The 18,302-nt window shown below is 43.1% G+C and overlaps 1 protein-coding gene across 1 annotated transcript in view; it reads left to right on the plus strand.

The window, feature by feature from the left end:
- Positions 1-18,302, plus strand: part of SIK2 (salt inducible kinase 2) — a 352,896-nt gene that overhangs the window by 308,961 nt on the left and 25,633 nt on the right. The window contains exons 9-10 of the mRNA XM_085645799.1: positions 341-505; positions 14,693-14,936. Of these exons, the coding sequence (XP_085501925.1) occupies positions 341-505; positions 14,693-14,936 (409 nt within the window). The remainder of the gene's footprint in view (positions 1-340; positions 506-14,692; positions 14,937-18,302) is intronic.

Raw genomic sequence — 18,302 nt, forward strand, 5'->3', positions numbered from 1 at the left:
ACACCCAGTCCCCAATGGCCACACATGAATTGCCCTACCCTAAAGACCTATAGTGCCAGACAACATAATCTTATAATGATAATCTCTCTATGCCAATTATAGATTTTTCTTCTGGGTAAGACAGAGGCAGGTATGTGTCAGACTATTGACTTGAAAGCAACAACATCTTTAAAATTCTCTCATTTTTCTCAGGTGGTCAGTTCAGTTCTATATAAACACACTTAACGGAAGATGCAAATTGTGTACAGCACACGCAAAAACTTTGTAATTAAAAAAAATGGGAGCAATTTATGTTTTCATTAAATAATTAAAATAATGAACTTGTATTTACTGTGTACAGGCCAACGCGGTCACCACTCCTGTGAACATGATGTCGCAGAATATTAGACTAATGAGGTCCCCTGTCCTGTCTCACACGTCCACGGCAGACACTTTCTCCTTCCCGCCATCTGTCTGCCAAGCTGAGCATCCGTTCATGGAAGAGGAGAACGTCAACACACCCAAGGTAAGAGATGAAATCACTGCGGCAGTGTGACCGTCTAGATGCACAGCGTGTTTTCGTTATCCCTTATCCGCATATAATGCCGAACAGGTCTGCAAGTTCTTGTCAGATCTATGGATGTGCAAAGTTTGGAAGAACAGTGTCTGTGAACTGCCTTAATTTTTTTAAAACATTTTAAAGTGCAGAGTTAGTGATGTTCAAAAAAAAGGCGGGGACATACCACGAGCGGGCACTGCTGCTTCTATACTTCCAGAAGTCTTGCCCTAAGGCAGGGATGGGTTAGGGCTAAAAATCGGACCGGGCACGCAAAAAATAAGTGGCCCACATTTGCATATTGCGTTTCCGCAAAATACTGCTTCAGCAAAGTTTTATAAAAAAGAAGGGGATGGGTGAGGGGTCTCTGACAGAGGCAGGTTTTCTTAACTTTACGGAGATAAAAAAAAAATGCACAGATTAGTTCACACTGGTGAAACACCTGAAAACAAGTGAGGCCACTTCTGCCCAGGCCCACTGCCCCCACGCCATCTGCATACACTAATGGACCGGCCCAGGAGAGAAAGGGAGTGACACCTCTGCCCTGTTGGTAAACGTGAGGCAATGGATGCCCATCTGCCTCCAGAAAGGCTACTGAGGCACCCACTGGGCACATCAGAACAACACAGACACCGCCCAAATGGGCTCCCCAGACTGCCCAAAAAAGCTGCCCACAGCTGGATCTCGGATTCTGACCCCTCGGCCATTGCCCGAGTGCCCCCCTTACCAATCCGACCCTGCCCTAAAGGAGAGAGTGCCATTACTCAGCAGCGGAGTTACCTGCGGCAGCTCCAGATTAACTACAGCTAACAAACAATTGAAAAACACTACAAGCAATCTCTGCGGCCAGGTAGCCAGCCATCCCTGGGCCTGCAGTAAATCAGCAATTAATCTTCATATTGGCGAAGTCAGGAAACTTCACCCACCTTAACGAGGGCAAAGATTTTTTGCACACTTCCTTGCCAGACTAACTTAAGTAAAGCTACGCCGGCGCATGCACTAGCCGGCGTCTGGAAACCCTTTTTGGGTAGCTGTTGTGCCTTACAAATTAAAGAAATAAATAAAATAAATGACTGACAGGACAGGTGCTAGTTCTTTTGGTACTAGTTGGGCGGTACAGGTACGGTATTGCACTGGGCGGTCTTTGAAAATGTCAGTGCCCTTAGTGCACACTCCAGCGAGAAGGTCATCATAACTTATAGTTGAAGAGTGAGCCTGCACGCTATACTGCACAGATGCACTTTCACATTTATCCTATTTTAGATTGCATTTGCAGTAAAAACAAATATTGTTATGGTTTTAATTAACTAAAACAATAAATACATCTTTTAAATGATTTTTGATTTGCACAATCCAGCGAGAAGGTGAAGGAATCTGGCCCATGTCTTGGACGATATCGACCGCTTTATGACAGCAATCCTGGACAAAAAGTTGGGGCCTCGCACCTAGAAAGACAGTTTTTATTCTTCATAACAATTAAATGTCTTTGTATTTACCATCCTGTTGTTTCAATTACTCATAAAACACATCTGAATAAGTCATGAGACCCAAACAGGGCAAATCATGCATGTCTTTGTTGAACATCTTATAAAAGGTCTGCTGTTTTAACATTACTGTACTTGTCAAGTAATCTTTTACAATATGCATACAAACAGCAGATTCTTTGTCATGAGGAATAACTCTAACAAAAAGTGAAGTAGGTGCTCAGAAAAAAGTGACGCAGGAGACTGTGGCGGAATACTATTTTGTACAGCACATTGTAGTGGATTTTGGTTGCTAATTTTTGTCATTTTACGAAAATATTGAGATATCTTCTGTTTAGAAAGGCTGTGTACCGCAGTACCATAGTTATCAGGAAGGCACATGTTTCAATAAGTTTATTTTTTTACGATATTTTTATGGTATAGGCCTAGCCGCATTTCAACTGAGCACTAGATTAGAACGCCAATTTTTAAAGTTGTAAAAAGAAAACAACAAACAGAGCTTGAACAATAGATAATGCAATAGTATGAGCGAAACAAGCCGTGAAAAGCCAAGAGTCCCGCCTTGTAGTCATACATGCTAAGCCAATGATTTTTGCTGATGCTGTAAAAAAAAAGAAACAAAAGAACGTCACGGTGGCGTGGCCGCTGTTGCCGCCCTTGTCATTCTACAGGCGAATACATTCATTATGATGTATGCACACATGCAGGTGCCTACAAAATGACATCAGCACCACCGTATTTCTTTATTTTTATTTTCCTGACTGATCCAAGCGGGCGGATTTCACTTCGGTTAGTAATGAAAAATAAAAAAAGATAAGTGCCCGAAAGATCTTTTCTTGTAGCAGCAAGCCTAGTGGCAAATGGGAACTGCTGAGCCCTCCTAAAAAAAAAAAAGCTACAAAGAAACATGTAAATGAGAGCAAGGGGTGAGGAAGCAACGGGGAGTAGAGCGAGGGGTGGGGGAAGCAGTAGACAAGGTCGAGAATATTTCAGAGAATGGGCTTTTTTTCACCGGGGAGAAGCACAAAAGGGAGTTAGCTAGAAAATGCATATATTCTCAAAGTGCTAGATGAAAAAGAAAAATGTAGTGGCCAGAAAGTATGTGGAGGAATCCAGGTCAGCCTTTCAAAAGGTTGGTAAAGAGGCTAGGCTCCAGGAGAGGGACAAACACAAGAAGAGGAATGAAAGCTAGTGAAGAAGAAGTAAGCAAATGAGTGACAACAAAGCAAATCAATGGAAGCAGTGAGCGAGCGCTAAGCTCACTGTAAGTACTTAGTATAGCCCACAAAAGGTCTTTTGCAACCAGGTAACTTTCACTCTCTGGTAGGCGAGATCTAAAAAGAGTGAAAGAAAAACAGGGAGAAGAAAAAAGATGGGGAAATTGTGAGTGCATGAATTAAGTAAAAGGTGAGAAAAAAGGCAAAAAAGAAGAGTGAAATGAAGAGGGGCGAGAAAAAGGAAAATAAAAGTGGGAAAGAGTGAGAAATAGGATAAGTGGAATATAGGGACCTAGAGAGAAAGAGATGAGCTAGGGAAAGGTCAATGAAAAGAAGTAGAGAGAAACATAGAGGGGGAGAGGTGAAGGGGAGAAACAGAATATTGGGTCACTTGTGAATGTTTGAGAGACCCTAAGACTTGTAAATATAGAATGCTCTACCTACAAACCTCTAAATAGTTGGCAGCAATGGTAATATGAATCTCTAAATAATTGGCGATAAAGCATTGTTGAATAGAACAAAGTAGCCCACCCACTCCACTGAGCTGCCTCTCCCCCACCCCCTCCCCCTCCGGCTGCAGTTAATCTCAGTGCTGCTCCTAGTGCTTATTTCCGCCACTACCTGGAGAGAATCTCTCGCCTCCAGCAAGAGTATAAAAGGTACCTCAGCCTAGTGAATCGATTATGGATAATGCGTATGACCACTTATGGTACACCCACAATGCACCTTACCTTAAATATAATGCATATTACCAGAGCTTAAGTTGATGACTGATTAGCCAGCAAAGTCTCCCTTCCCAGTTCATTTATCGCCCACCCATGTATTTCGTAGCAATGAAATGAACTTGGTTCTGTATAGTATTTACTATAATAAATTTACAATTTTCTCAGAGCTATAAGCAATAGCCTTTATTAATAGCCAGATCTGGAAATTTAGTGCACTAGTGCATCCTATGCAGGTGCCTGTGTTTGACCTCATGGTCACAGGTTCAAATTCTGGCAGCTCCACTCAACCTTTCATCCTTTTGAGGTCGATAAAATGAGTACAATTGAGTTGGGTAACAATAAACATCTGTTATTCAGAGCCAAGATGCCTATGGGTTAACCTCCCCTTTACAAATACACATGTTATTATTAGCCAGCATAATGGTACTAACAGGTGAAAGCATGAGATGGCCCAACTTGGATTTGAACCTCTGAACAGCCAATTGCATCCAGATTTCAACAGTAACCGCCTATTCACTAGGAACACTACTGGGGTCACTGTTTGCACCTAGCAGTGTGCAACAACTTGAAGGGAAGACTAGTGACTTAATCTCACTGATGCATTTCGCTCCTGTATCGTCCTACAAGCTTTTATAGACCACAGCAGATAAAAAGGCCACAGATTCTCTTTAGCTTCATGATCTATTTTGTTTCCTTGTCATTACTTCTTCGGGTCAGGCTTGTCCACATGTAGAACATAAACCATTTCACTTGTTCCAAGAACTGCTGATGTTTCAGGGCAGCTGCCAAGAGTTCGGCAGAAGTAGGTCCCCATTGCAACCAGCTACAAGGGCTGGAATGCCGTACTTTATTTCGGTACGTACTGGTGCAAGGCTTCACCACACTCAGGATTTGTGAGAGGGGTTTGAAATCAGCTCATATCTACTGCACCGGGTTTCCGTGAAAGGTCCAAAGAATGAACTTCCCTGCAGTAGTGTGTTCCCACTAAAGTAGCTTTTGGAGTTGTGAAGATTGCTGGTTTATACTTGACATTTACTCAGAATTTAAAAAGGGAGCCAATGACAAAATTGGTAGGAGGTAGGCTTTGCCTGCAACTATTGGTCAGTGAGTGCACCTAAGCATAAATGACTATGGCTATGTGTAAATAAGTAGTTAAGGACATATGATTGTAATGATGGATTATGGACTGAAGCTGTAGATAGTTTAATGCAGCAATAGCTAAATGACTGCAGCTGTTGCTAATGGACTGCAGTTAAAGATAGATGCTGTCAGCTATATTGGTAAATGATTACAATTGATTTTCAATAAATAATTTTATTAAACGACTTAAGTTGTTTGTATAGAACTCCGTTTAAGGCTAAATGGCATTAAGTGATTGCAGTTAAGGGTAAATAGCTCTGGGTATTTCTGTTTCACTGTAGTTAAGGATTAATGGTTGTAGGTATTTGCAAATTACTTCACTTACAGGCGTACAGCTTTAGCTATGAACAACTGACTCCATTTATGGGTTAGTTACTGCAGCTGTTGGAAGCTGATTGCACCCACTGGTAAATTAATTCAGTTAAAGATATTACTTCAGCTATTGGCAATTTACTAAAATTGTTACATGACTGTAGCTGTTGGTAATTGACTTTGGTTAAGGATGAATTAATACAAATATTGGAAAATGGATGTAGCGTTGGGTAAATGGCTGAAGATATTAGTAAAAGTCTGTGCTTATGGGTAAATAGATACACCAGGAGTAAATGAATGCAGTTAGTAGTGAACTAATGCAGCTAGAAATCAATGAATGAGGTTGCTAGTAAATGACTGCCAAGATGAGTGAGCAGCTGGAAATCTTAGTAAATGGCCACCTATTGAAAAACCGCTTTGAATATTGATACATGGCTGAAGCTGTTGAATGGAATAAGATATTTCTGGACGATGGCGACAGTTATTAAATTGTTGCATATATTGACAAATGGATGCCGCTGTGGGTCAAATGATAGCTATGGGTAAATGGCTGCAGATCCTGGAAAAGAACACCAGCTATGGACAGATGTCACAGCATGTAAAAAATCATAGTTTGATCATATTAGTTACTTTTTAAAAGTATTAGTTGTGTATGTGGTACAGTGCAAAAAGGGGGCAAAATATCACCCCTAAATAATTAAGCACAAACATTAAGAATAACGCCATCTGGCACAATATATATATATTCATGTTTTGCATTACATGAAGCAGTTTATGCATATTTCCTTCAGACGTCACTAGAACATATTAAATTACCAATAAATACTGCTGTATTAGTCTACATTCTGAACAATATGGGATGACTAGAACTGATAATGCCCATTCTGGAGTCTCAAAACCAAATGGACTACCTCAGTGCACATTTTGTCATTCCAACTAAAATACACGTCGCTGCTTGTAACTTGTGGTGGAACAACAACAAAAATCAATTTGGCAAATAAAACTTGGGCCTGATCAGTGATTGGCCCTGTGAGTTTTAAAAGCTAGAAAACTAAAATGAGGGAATAAATTCAGAAGTATTAAGAACTTTCAAAAACCAGTCCACTAGTGTGAGGACTAGCCCTGGATGGAGTTAGTGAAACTCCACGAAGTGACCCAAAAAAATTCTGCCGTACTACGCAAAGTTACACAAGCGGGAGAGTGCAATATGTCATGCTGATTTTGAACACCGGATGGTTGTCCAGTGCTGTAACATCAAGGCGAACGACACTATGCACAGCTCAAGAGGGTGATGCTTCTTTCTGCTGCTCGAGTAGATGTTCCTCAATGCGAGCGGAAGGTTTCTCAATGGAAGCAGTAGCGACCAGCCGCGATCAGCTACTACCGCCCGCGTTGCGAAATCTCGCCGAGAGGTGGTCTAGAGTAAGATTTTCCGCCCTTGCCAACGTAATGTTGGCGAATTGTGGGAGAGGAAAAACTGCGCCACGGGAGAAGAAAAACTCTGCACCATGGTGTTTTTCAGAACTCCATGCTCTACGTGGAGTGGAATAAAACTATGCGAGTGGAGCGGAATTTCACACCCAGACTTAGTGAGGACACAGATCCTAAATATGGAAACCATGGGAAAACAACTTCAGTGTACTGCACATTTGGGGACATAATTGTGATGCCTAGATTGGGCATCACCAGCTTATCCTTGCACAGCAGCCTGCCTTGGTGTCCTGGAATTAACATTATTCGGTGTCCCTTGTGGACATCACAGCTGGATTGAGCCTCAGCAGCCCTCTTTGTCTTTGGACTGGCATCCAGTTTTGGTGTTCTTGAATCCACAATATCAGACCGCTGCAGTGTCACCAATGCTGCATTGGGCCTCACCGACCCTAGCTTTGGGCTGACTGCCTGTTTTGGTGCCTGGAATACATGCAATTTACCCCTGGAGTCTGGTAGCAAGATTTGGCTTCATGTACCCTCTTTTTTGATTTGGAGGGAACGAACATCCTGCCTTGAGGTCCTGAACACTTGGTCCTCCTTTGGCACTCTGAATGGTTGGGAGACCACGCTGTCTAAATCTAGCCAGTTATCTCATTGGAGCCGAGATGTCATTTTTTTAAAAAAAATTTGAGTGGGGACAGGGACCTCTTTAGCGCTGGTGGCACCCGGTGCACCATTGTCTGTTGGCACCTCCCCATCCATGGTGGCGGTGGTGACCACCTCCACCATGGATTCCCTAACCACCACCTTTTAACAGTGCCCCTCCAGTCTCCATAACCACATTCTTTCAGATGCATTTAATTAGTTATATTTCGCCACTCATACCAGTGTAGGGTGTCAGAGCGCTTTGCATCACACACCTATTACACAGAGACAGTCACATGTGTCTAAATAAGCATATAGGAAATGTTACATAAGCCAGAGGACTACAGGCTGTGCGAGTGGCATGTCATTCATACTGGTAGGCAGTGTAGTTTAAGAGAGCTTGGTCTGGAGAAGCACAACCTCAGAATTGAAAACAGAACACCGTAGTTGGGGGTTCTCTTTAATAAGAAACGATTTCTACCCAAATGAGCCGTTTTTGCAACATTAATCGATGCTCTAATCTATACTTTGCAGTGTGCATGCAGTTCTTAGATGACAGTTAATAATTTACTGTTCTATATTAGGATTTTGATTTATAAGCTGCAAGTAACGAAAGGATGTCTCTTAGAAAAGCAGTAACCTACTGACCTATTTACATTATATGCACTCTGTGATCTGCATGGTACACGTTCTTTGCAGCAGGCATATTAACCCTCTGCCCTATTTTATGATCAGTCAAAACCTCAACTAGTCAAATCTCTCTCCAGGAACAACATAAATCACCGGAGTTATCTTGACATTTTTATTGTTGCCTGGAAATTGCTGGAGGCAATGAACGCCACAGCAGGAGCTTTTAAAACCAATATAAATTTGCAAACACAGCGCCCCTGTAGTCGGCCCCCGGTGCCGTGGCACCGGTCGCACCACCATAGAGTGGGAATGTGGCGGTATCCCTCATGACATCATGAACAAAGTGGCATTACTTCAGAAGGGATTCTTATTTTTGCTCCGGATTTCATGTTATGTTCTGCTTTGACCTTTAGTGCCGGTTGTCTTTGTCTGGGAAATGTTCTAATTGCACTCACATTTCTTTGTTTGGTCCCTTAGAATATTACTTTCTCTTATGTACTCATACATGTGTTGTCAACAGCTTGTCCAGCGGGCCGAGGAGGAAATGGTTCTATCAGTCAAGGCTTCCAGGAAGTGTAGTTGTTAATTTTGAGGCATATGCAAAGATTAACTTCGCGCCACAAATGGGGCTAAAGGCTGGCACTCAGAAATGTAAGCCAGCATGTGAGGTAGCACTGTTGCTGGCAAGTTAGAGCCCAGTGTACAAAATGGTTTTGCACTTATAAGGACGTACAACACCAACAGATGTGATGTACTAACAAAACATTGCTATAAAGTTGCCACTTGCAAATAGGTTATTGAACTTGCATATTGCCTGGGGAGAGGAGTTGGCCTAAGGGCTAGGGCGGCCGACCTCAAATCTAAGGAACTGGGTTCGAGTCTCGGCAGTGTCGCTGAACATCATGCGATTCTGGGCTTAATGGGCAAAAATGATTGTCCTCGTGTAATGCAACTGGTGCTATGTAAAGCGCTCTGATACCCGATTCGGATCAAGTTCGCGCTATATAAAACTCCGTGAAATAAAATAATAAAAAAATACCATTGGTCATAAACTATTCAGGGTTCCATTTGGTAGTTAATTACAAATTAGCTGGATGGCGTCTAATTGGTCGCTCAACCTATGACCTAGACAGCGAGTCTCCGACTTTAGGCTCGTTGTACGCTTCTCCTAGATGTGTTGCCTGTGATTCAGTATGGCTCCCTCAGAAGAACAGTTAGCTTTTCTATTTAGCGTGCGTCACGTTTAGAAAGTGTTGTCCTACATGCAGTTTCGATAGAGGGCACGTCATTGGTCCCGGTGCCCCCACGGCGTCGCTTCCTTAGGCCCGAGCAGGTGAACATTCTGCCGCTAAGGATCTAATTGGGAGGTAATTGGCCTTCCTGCTGCTCTTTTTCAGCTGGGATGCGGTGGTTGTGAATTTATGCCTGGGGGAACTTTACCCAATCAGTAGCGATAATCCCTCCGGGGCTCACGACGTCATAGCCGCGCGGCAGACTGAGGTACCCCGTCTCGGTGCTCGAGCTGAGATGGAATGTTATGAGCAATCATGGCGTTCACTGGGGAAATCGAGTTTCCGGAGCTCCTCGTCCCTTAATGAGCTCGGTTACATATTTTAATACATTTATCCTTTTCGAGTGGGAAAGTTGGAATACAGAAAGAGACTGCTTTCTGCGCTGCAACTTGTTTACGCAGGTGAGGGGCGCGTTTAAGGTAGGGTAAGGCAGCTGCCTTACAGTGCTACCAGTAGGGTGCAGGAATTAGTGTCTTAATGTTGCTTAGAAATGCAAATACGACCTGTCGAACAATGGAGGAATGCTTGCGTTTACACATGTCTTTACACTGCGCACCCTACGCCTGTCAACACACTTTCTCCATAACAAACCCCATCTAAATCTTTTTGCTGTGGCAATGCCCGGACAGAAGGACGGTCACTTCAGGAGAAGTATTACTGCCTCTCCGAAACCTTGTAGAAGACATTCTTTAAAATCAAACCCACAAAAACACTCGCAGAATTGATTCTAAAGTGAATCAAAACATGCAAACAGACAACACTCCTTGTGATGCCCGCCCTCGGGACGGGGTTAGAGGAGAATTTGATGAAAGCCTTAGAAAAGCCAATGGGTTTTGGGGTTACCCAATAATATAACCGGCAAAAAATCCGAAAAAATATTAGTTTTTAATGTTTTACGTATTTAATGTTTCTTTTCCCCATATTTTTTTTTTAAATTTCAGTTCAGTGAGATAACACCAAACGTCGAAGAGTGGGATGAAGAAAAGAGAATAGCGGTCTTGGAAGAAAAGAGGCAGTGTTTGCCCAAGTATTACGTATAGATCCTACTCCTGTGCATTTCGAATCTTTGATGTAAGGGGTTCGTTTTTTTTTTTTTAAGGGGGTTGAAGGAAGGCCATCCATAAACTCCTCCTTCCAACATTGTACTGCATATGGCTTCACAGATGGCTTCATCATGTATGTGTGTGGAAATGCAGGTCGGTAGACTGGAATCTTTAGCCTTCCTTTCCGAACAGAACACATTGTGTGATCCTGGGAAAATCCAGCTATCACCATGTACCTCCCCATGACTCCTTTTCTACTCAAATGTGGAGAACTCCCCCGTCTTCTCCAGGAAACGCCTCATTCTTGCATTGCCTGTATCCCCTCTCTCACCTTTGCATAGCGCTTTCTTGCCTTGCAGCTGTGCTACAAATCTCCATTTCTTCTCTCCTTTCATCTACACTTACCTTGAGGGGTACAATAAGGTGAAAGACCGCACCATTCCAACTGAAGATGTAGCCAGGCGATTTTGTTTAGTTTAAAGTAGGATAATGCAGCCTGCACCCTCTTCACCGTGTTCATGAGAACTTATGGTATTTTCATGGATGGGCCGATTCACCACCTGACCACTCTGCGTGTTACAGTGCTCCTATACTACCTATTTTCTCGGTAGGCAAAACCAGTCTTCCACTGTGAGATGTGACGATGTGCCAGACATCGTCTTATCTTTCCCTACTAGTCCTAACACACTAGTTGCCTTCATAGAGTCATAAGTGATGAAACGCTAGCGACCTCTCTTGTTGGACAATGCTTTTGCCCACCTCATTCCTAAGGACTCGTAACGAATGGCTTTGTACACCACTCGTAGCTTGGATTTGACTGTTTTTGCCCTAAGACTCTTTGATACACTTAATGTGCTGTCTGCTACAAGTGGCTATTGTACGGACAATTTTATGGCTCCTACCATTTACAATTGGACGGGGCTGAAGGTGACTTGGGACTCTCTCAGCAGCGTTTCATTGTGGGTTTCCTGTGGTTAAGTAAACTGATTAGGAGTGTCATCTGCAGGATAGGCAATATTCTTTCCACAACTGCTGGTTGCAGTTTGTATTGGTCAGTGGAATTTTTTGCATGCGCTGCTCTGCGAGCCATGCTGTATTGGAGTATGTACTTGAAGCCCCGCCCACTCTCTGCCCATATTTGTTATTTGCTGGTGTCATTGTCCTTCATAAATGCTGGCTTCTGATTTGTCATTAGGCTTGTTAGTCCCTCCTTATTAGCCATGTCTTCATTTGTAAACTCCCATGAGTTCTGGCCCTTTTACAGTTGTTACACGGTCCGTCTCCTTTAGTCTGTAAGCACTATTTTCTTTATTGAGTTTCTCTTACTGCAGGAGGGTCTCTTGTGCGCAATTGTTACCACCGGCTTTTTTATTTAACTCGTAGCAAATGGGGGGGCTCTTTAGGGTCCATGACAGACAGAAGGGTTCAACTCAGCGATGCCTTCAAGCATTTGGAATGCAATAGGTCTTGCATTTGAGAGAGTTTAAGCTACTGGCATTGTAAATGACAATGCCTTTTATTTATGTTTTAAAAACCAAAACATTAATAAAAGGCATTGTCATTTACAATGGCAATAGCTAAAGTTGCGTAAAGCCGAGACCTATTGCATTGCAGATGCTTGTTTTAAATGGCTGACCAGTGCCTGCGTGAGCTGGCGATGGGGGCGAGCAGTTCTGACTAGAAGAAAAAACTGCATCATTATCAGCCCAGTCTCTTCCTGCCCCCTCCACCCAGTTTTTGTTCTCCTTGTTATCCTCTGTATACATCCTAGATAGACCGCATTAAATTCACAGTTAAACAAAAGCTGGCACTTGTTTACTGACTTAAAGTTCAGCGCGTGGCCTTAACGGGAAAATAGTACGAAGGAAAGCAGGCGCTGGAACCTTCCTAAGAAGGCAAAGGGTGCCGAAGAAGTGAAAAGGTGGTAGCTGAAAACGTGGGCTGGTCGAGACTATTTTGCTAAATGGAAAATTGGCAAAATCCGCTTTTTCCCCAAAAATTCTCCTGCAGAGAAAAATTGGTCTACAAAAAGCCTCTCAAAATTAGTTGCTGAGCCGAATTTGAGAGATGGGCAGAATCCTTTGTTAGGGTAATACATTTTTGTAGTTTCTATGAAGCGCAAACTCTACCCAAGGGTACAGAGCGCTTTACATAAGCACCAGTTTAATTACACAAGGACACATTCATTTTTTTGGTTAGGCACGTGGAGATTACATGATTTGCCCAGAATCACAGGATATTGTGCCGGCGCCGAGGATCGATCCTGGTTCCTTATCTCCAGTCGGCAGCTCTGACCTTTATGCTATGGCAAAATAAGATCCACTGAGACCCACAGGGAGTTCTTAGAGGCACAATGCATGCCCCCCAGCCTCTGCAGCACAGGTGGGACCTCAGCTGTTGAGGGGAACCCCAACACGTTACGAGGCCCCGATTGAGCCCAAGACCATATGGGAGACTCGGACGCCCTCATCACATTTTGTGGGGGGGAAAGGGGGTTTATTACTTTGCGTTACACCGCTGTAAATGCTCAAATCTCCCATGAACCAGTCACTTTACATTGTAGTTTGCTAGGTAGAATATCGGGCACTACCCACGACTGCCTCAGCCAGTCAGTTCTCAGTTAGTCGGGGGCTGGGGGTTCCATCGTAGGTGGAAGCAAATTTAGCAGCGGTTCTTTGGAACTCACTGTGCATACCATGGATAAGCCTACGGTTCTAGAACATCCAGTACGATCTGCATACAGCACATTAGTCTAAATTTCTGTAAGGGGGCGTCTTCTGAATCTGTCCTTACTTCTTTTATACAAATGAACATCAGGTTGGCAGACCTTGCCCCCTAAAAAGACATTTTACTGTGAGAGGAGGGGACGGGGCCTTTTGAACAAGGGGTGAGTTGTTATGCAAAGAACTTTCTTAAAGGCACTTCTGCCACCGCCAATCCCCATCAACCTCTTGTAAAAGCTGTATGGGGTTGTCACCGATGTCCTGGGGTGTTTTCACAAACCTTAATGAAGATTGACTGTCTATAGCCCTCAAAGATGAGCTTACCCCCTTGCAAAGGGATTTCCATCTCACTGTCTCCCACATGTTATATAGCATCTAGAACGGGTGACCATGTGAAGGGATCCAACACACCAGCTGCCTTCATGGAGTCATAAGTGATGAAATGCGAGTGGCCTGTCTTGTCGCAAAATGCTAGATTTTTTGCCCACCTCATTCGAATGGCTTTGTACACCACTTGTAACTTGGATTTTACTGTTTTTCCCTTAAGACTCTTTGATACACTTCACTTGATGTACACTCATATGATGTGATGTACACTCGCGTGAGCTGGTAGGTCTGGGTTTGAGCTCTATGAGCAGCAGTGGTTGAAGAGGAACGGGTACACTAGCAATGGTATGGGCAAAAAAAAATGATTCTGACTTGGAAGCATGAAGGATGCCAATATTTCTGGACCTTTCCTTTGCTGAGGTGGGAGACAAAGACTGACAGACGCACAGTGTGAGCAGAGAAATGGAACAGACGTTCAAATGTAAATGTATTGCTGGGCATTTTGGGTTCTGTTGATGTGAAAAACGGTTAATTTCTTTATATAGCTCTTGGTGGGCTTGGCATTGTATGTGCGTGCTCCTGATTGGCAGAAAACAAGAACTGGGACTATGAAGATAGTTCTTCGCACTAAGTCACGCCATTTGATCAAGGAGGCAAACCTGAATAAAAAAGGGAGGGTTTTATGGCACAGAAGCATCTCAGTCATTTGATAAGTAAGTAACCTGCCAAGAATTTGCCCATGTATAAAAGGCATTTTCCAATTGATTATTCATTCACTAGAGAATTTCTGTTAAGATAAAAATTCCAATCCATAAAAAAAAATACTGCAAAAGGCATGCAGTTTTTTTTAAATAACTGAGAAGAGCAGTTCCAAAATGTAGGACCAAACTTTATATAATGAAGATATATATATTTTTTTAAGTATATAACTTAAAGAAATTTCAATTGGGTTCAAGTTGTAAATTCTAGAGCAATCGCAAAGTATGGGGAAGTTAGAAATGTTTGCCAAGATTTCTTAACCGTGCTGTATTTGAAAAATACACATTTTTGTGTTCCTTCCCAGTAATATGTCTTTTGCTGCTTTACATCGTAAGATTGATTTTGACAGCACCTAGTTATGTGTCACTTTAGCATAAACTTCCTGGTTATAACTTTGGCTGTGTACTTTCCTCACCTTTTTCTTCATAGGTTAACGGGTGCATGCTTGACCCCTTACCACCAGTGGTGATGAGGAAAGGATGCCAGTCGTTGCCTAGCAACATGATGGAAACTTCGATCGACGAGGGCATTGAAACGGAGGACGACTCCGAGGACGACCCGACGCATACGTTCAAGGCCTTTCACGCCGCCCGCTCCGGACAAAGACGTCACACGCTGGCCGAAGTCACCAACCAGCTTGTCATGCTGCCGAGCGCGAGCGCGGAGATGGAAGGTATACGAGTTGTACTAGTTGTATAGTTTCTGGTGCTTCCTTCGGATCGATCCCTGATGTTGTTTTGTAGGACATACGCCATGCTAAGGAAAAACGGACAAATAAGGCATTGTAGGTCCAGCCTCACATCTGTAACGTAAGCAGATGTAGAGCTGTGATACAGAGGTATAGCCAGGGCTTCAAAAATGAATAAAACAGCAGAGACACAGGTGGGACCAAGGGTTTTATCGGGCCACAAATAGTCGGGAAATAAGAAGTGAATTTATTAGAGCTTGAAAAGTTAGTACACTGTGACAACCACAGCTTGTTCAGTTTCTAAACCTGTGCGCTCAGTTTTCATGTATTTTTAGACGGTGATTATTCAAGGACGTGGTTTCTTAAAGGATTAGTGCACATGTAACATGATTTACAAGCAGTTCATGTGTTAACTATGTTGCAATGGTATCCCATTTTACTGCATGCACTTGCACGGAATTTCTGTTCGTATAAGCCATAGAAAATTCTGCTTAGACCAGTTTCCATTACGCAAGCAGCAGGGCATGTTCTTTATTAACCACTGCGAAGTTTACTTAAAAGGATATGAACGGGATACCAATTGCTTGTGAAATTTCTCTTAAAGGTTATATATAGTCTGCACGTGTTTTGGTTCCGCAGTGATCTCTTTGATGAAGGAAGGGGTGCACTAGGAGAAAGTTTGTCACTGTCGTGCAAAATGTTCCCTTAACTTGTCTTCTGTTACATTGCGGATGCACGCATCTCTATATTTGTCCACAACCTTAGCCCATGCTCAGGTGTGCTCCCAGCTTAATCACCAACACGAAATTGGTGTGTAGAGATTTGCTCAGGATCACACAGTTTGGCCGCGCCCTGTAACATGGACCAAAATGCCAGTCTCCTACTTCGGGGGCAGATACTTAAATCTCTAGTACCTGTGCCCACCTCTCCTGTACACGAATACATGTCTTTGTTCTGCTTCGTTATTTTTTTCGAGTCAACATGGCATTGAAGTTCGGTTGGCTGCAATGGAATTGCTTCTTCTTAGCGAATGTCAGTGAAATGTTAGCTGCTCTGCTACAACCAAACTTGTGCGTTCAAAGAGCAGGAAGTAACTTAAAAAAATCACGTCAGGCTTTGTCATAATATGGTGCTTTTTTTTAAACATATTTTCCCAAAAAGTGTAATAGTTCATATTGTAGGATACAGTGGGCTGAACGCCCATGCAGTTGTCTACATATCGTCAACAAACCATACAGCCTACAAAGAGCTCAGTTTATCTGTTATTAAATCTAAAATACCTTTCTTCATGATTCTTCTCTGTTCACAATTAGCGAATGAAAACAGACATGTAAAAATATATTTTAAAAACCACCACCTTTCTCACCCTCAAATATTTGAGGAAAACAGACCTGCAAAAATATATTTTAAAAACTACCGCCTTTGTCACCCCCAAACATTTGAGGATTGAAGTTCTCATAGTAATTACTGAGGAGAGGAGGAGCGAAACCTTGAGTATATTCTCCCAAATCTGTAACAATAACCACTGTGACGTACTCAGGAAATGGTTCTATAAGATGCCTTCCAAATTCACAGAGCGAGAGAATAGCTCAGACATCCTTCGTATTAAGTCCTCACCCTCCCAGAGGGTGGCATTCTGTATCATATGGCTTCTCCTCACATTGTTAGGACGGTTAGCAATGTGGAGTACAACTCTGGGGAGCACGTAATGGGTTAGATGTTGGGGCCCGAATGATAACTCTAGCGTAGGTGCTCGATTGGCGAGAACAGCGGGGACAGATGTGTGGAGACTAAAACTACCTACGAGGGGACTAATACATTTATTTTTATTTCCAGTCCGTAGAGTTAAAAAGACAGGGGACTGTTTCAGTCGTGAGGAAAGGGACTCTGGGTGATCACAGGCTTATGCCCTATTAATCTGAATAATTTCAGAGCTATTATCTGTGCATGAATTTGAGAGACATTTAGAGGCGGATCACAGATCCATTTCAGAGTACCTCATTGTGCTTATTCTAATTGTGATTTAAATAGGCCCTACAACACGCAACAAGTGATTACAACATGGTTTGGATTTTTTTAAAGAAGTTTTTATTTTTGCAGTTTGCATGTTCACGCAGCCTTTTGTTGTTCAACTTTTTTTTTATCAAATCGTTTTTGTGTTGCACATTTTCACATGTAACTCTACTGTAGCATAGTATCCAGAACAGCACCCCTGTACCCATAAGGACAGCCCAACCCTGTTCCAATTCAAGGAGAGTTGAAGACACACCTCTCTGAGGAACGCTACTTCACGAGGATGAAACAGTGCACAATCCAGCTACTTCTCAAATTTCCTGTTATTGTGTTCTTGCCTTTGACCCTCTAGCTCACTGGTTAGAGGCGGCAGACCCGTAAGCAGAGAATCGGCCGGGGACCAGGGTTCAATTCCCGATGCGGCAGGGTCGTGGACAAGGGTCAAAACGGACTCGATAATTCTCGCCTCGGTACCTACTCTAACCAGGAACACACTCGGCAACTCTGGGCATTAAGCTTGCCTCATCTCTACAACGGCCCCCCACAGACGCTGGGGATGCCTGGTTTCACCTTGGAGATACCCAGAAAGGGACCATCTCACAGGGATAGCCAGGATGGGTTCCCCAGCAGTCTACAGCGCCGGGACGCCCCGTTGCTGGGGCAGCTGTGCGCTTTACAAGTCTACAACATACAACAACATACATACATACATCGTTCTGATGCCTTTGACTAGGTTCACGCTATACATATACCACACGCCTACAGCACAGGAGCCTGGAAATGACTTTTCAAGGAGATTTATATGACTTTCACCATATTTAAATGTTCACCTGCTCAGCTTTAGGATTTTCAGAACTCCCATTGTACATGAATTCCGTAAGATATTTGCTTGGTCACTTTTGCAGCAAATACTTTTTTTGGACCCAGTCACTGCTGTCAAAGTTTTATTTATTTTGACTTCAAATGGACATTACACAGGGGCTGTTTAAATGACTCCACTCGGGTATTTGACGAAAAAACAGAAATCTAAACAATCAAATGGTGCGCAGTTTAAACCACAGTTCAAACAAGGAGACACTTCGAGATGTAAACACATACAACACACGGGGGACGGGGAGCAAGGAGGGATCATAGGAACACCTTCCAAGCCCCAGTGGAAAAAGGCACATGGCAAGGGGGCGGAGTTTTGGATCAATAGCCACACTGCTGACCTTGGAAGCTGGAGACTTGGGTTCAGGGCCCGGTGTGATTCTGGGCAAATCACTGTTACCTCGAATGCACCAACTGATTGCAGGCATGTGACCCATCGGTGTGCTAATACAAATGCATATTCCCAGC

The sequence above is a fragment of the Triturus cristatus genome, chromosome 3_1 (genome assembly GCF_964204655.1).
Source record: "Triturus cristatus chromosome 3_1, aTriCri1.1, whole genome shotgun sequence".
Lineage (NCBI taxonomy): Eukaryota > Metazoa > Chordata > Amphibia > Caudata > Salamandridae > Triturus > Triturus cristatus.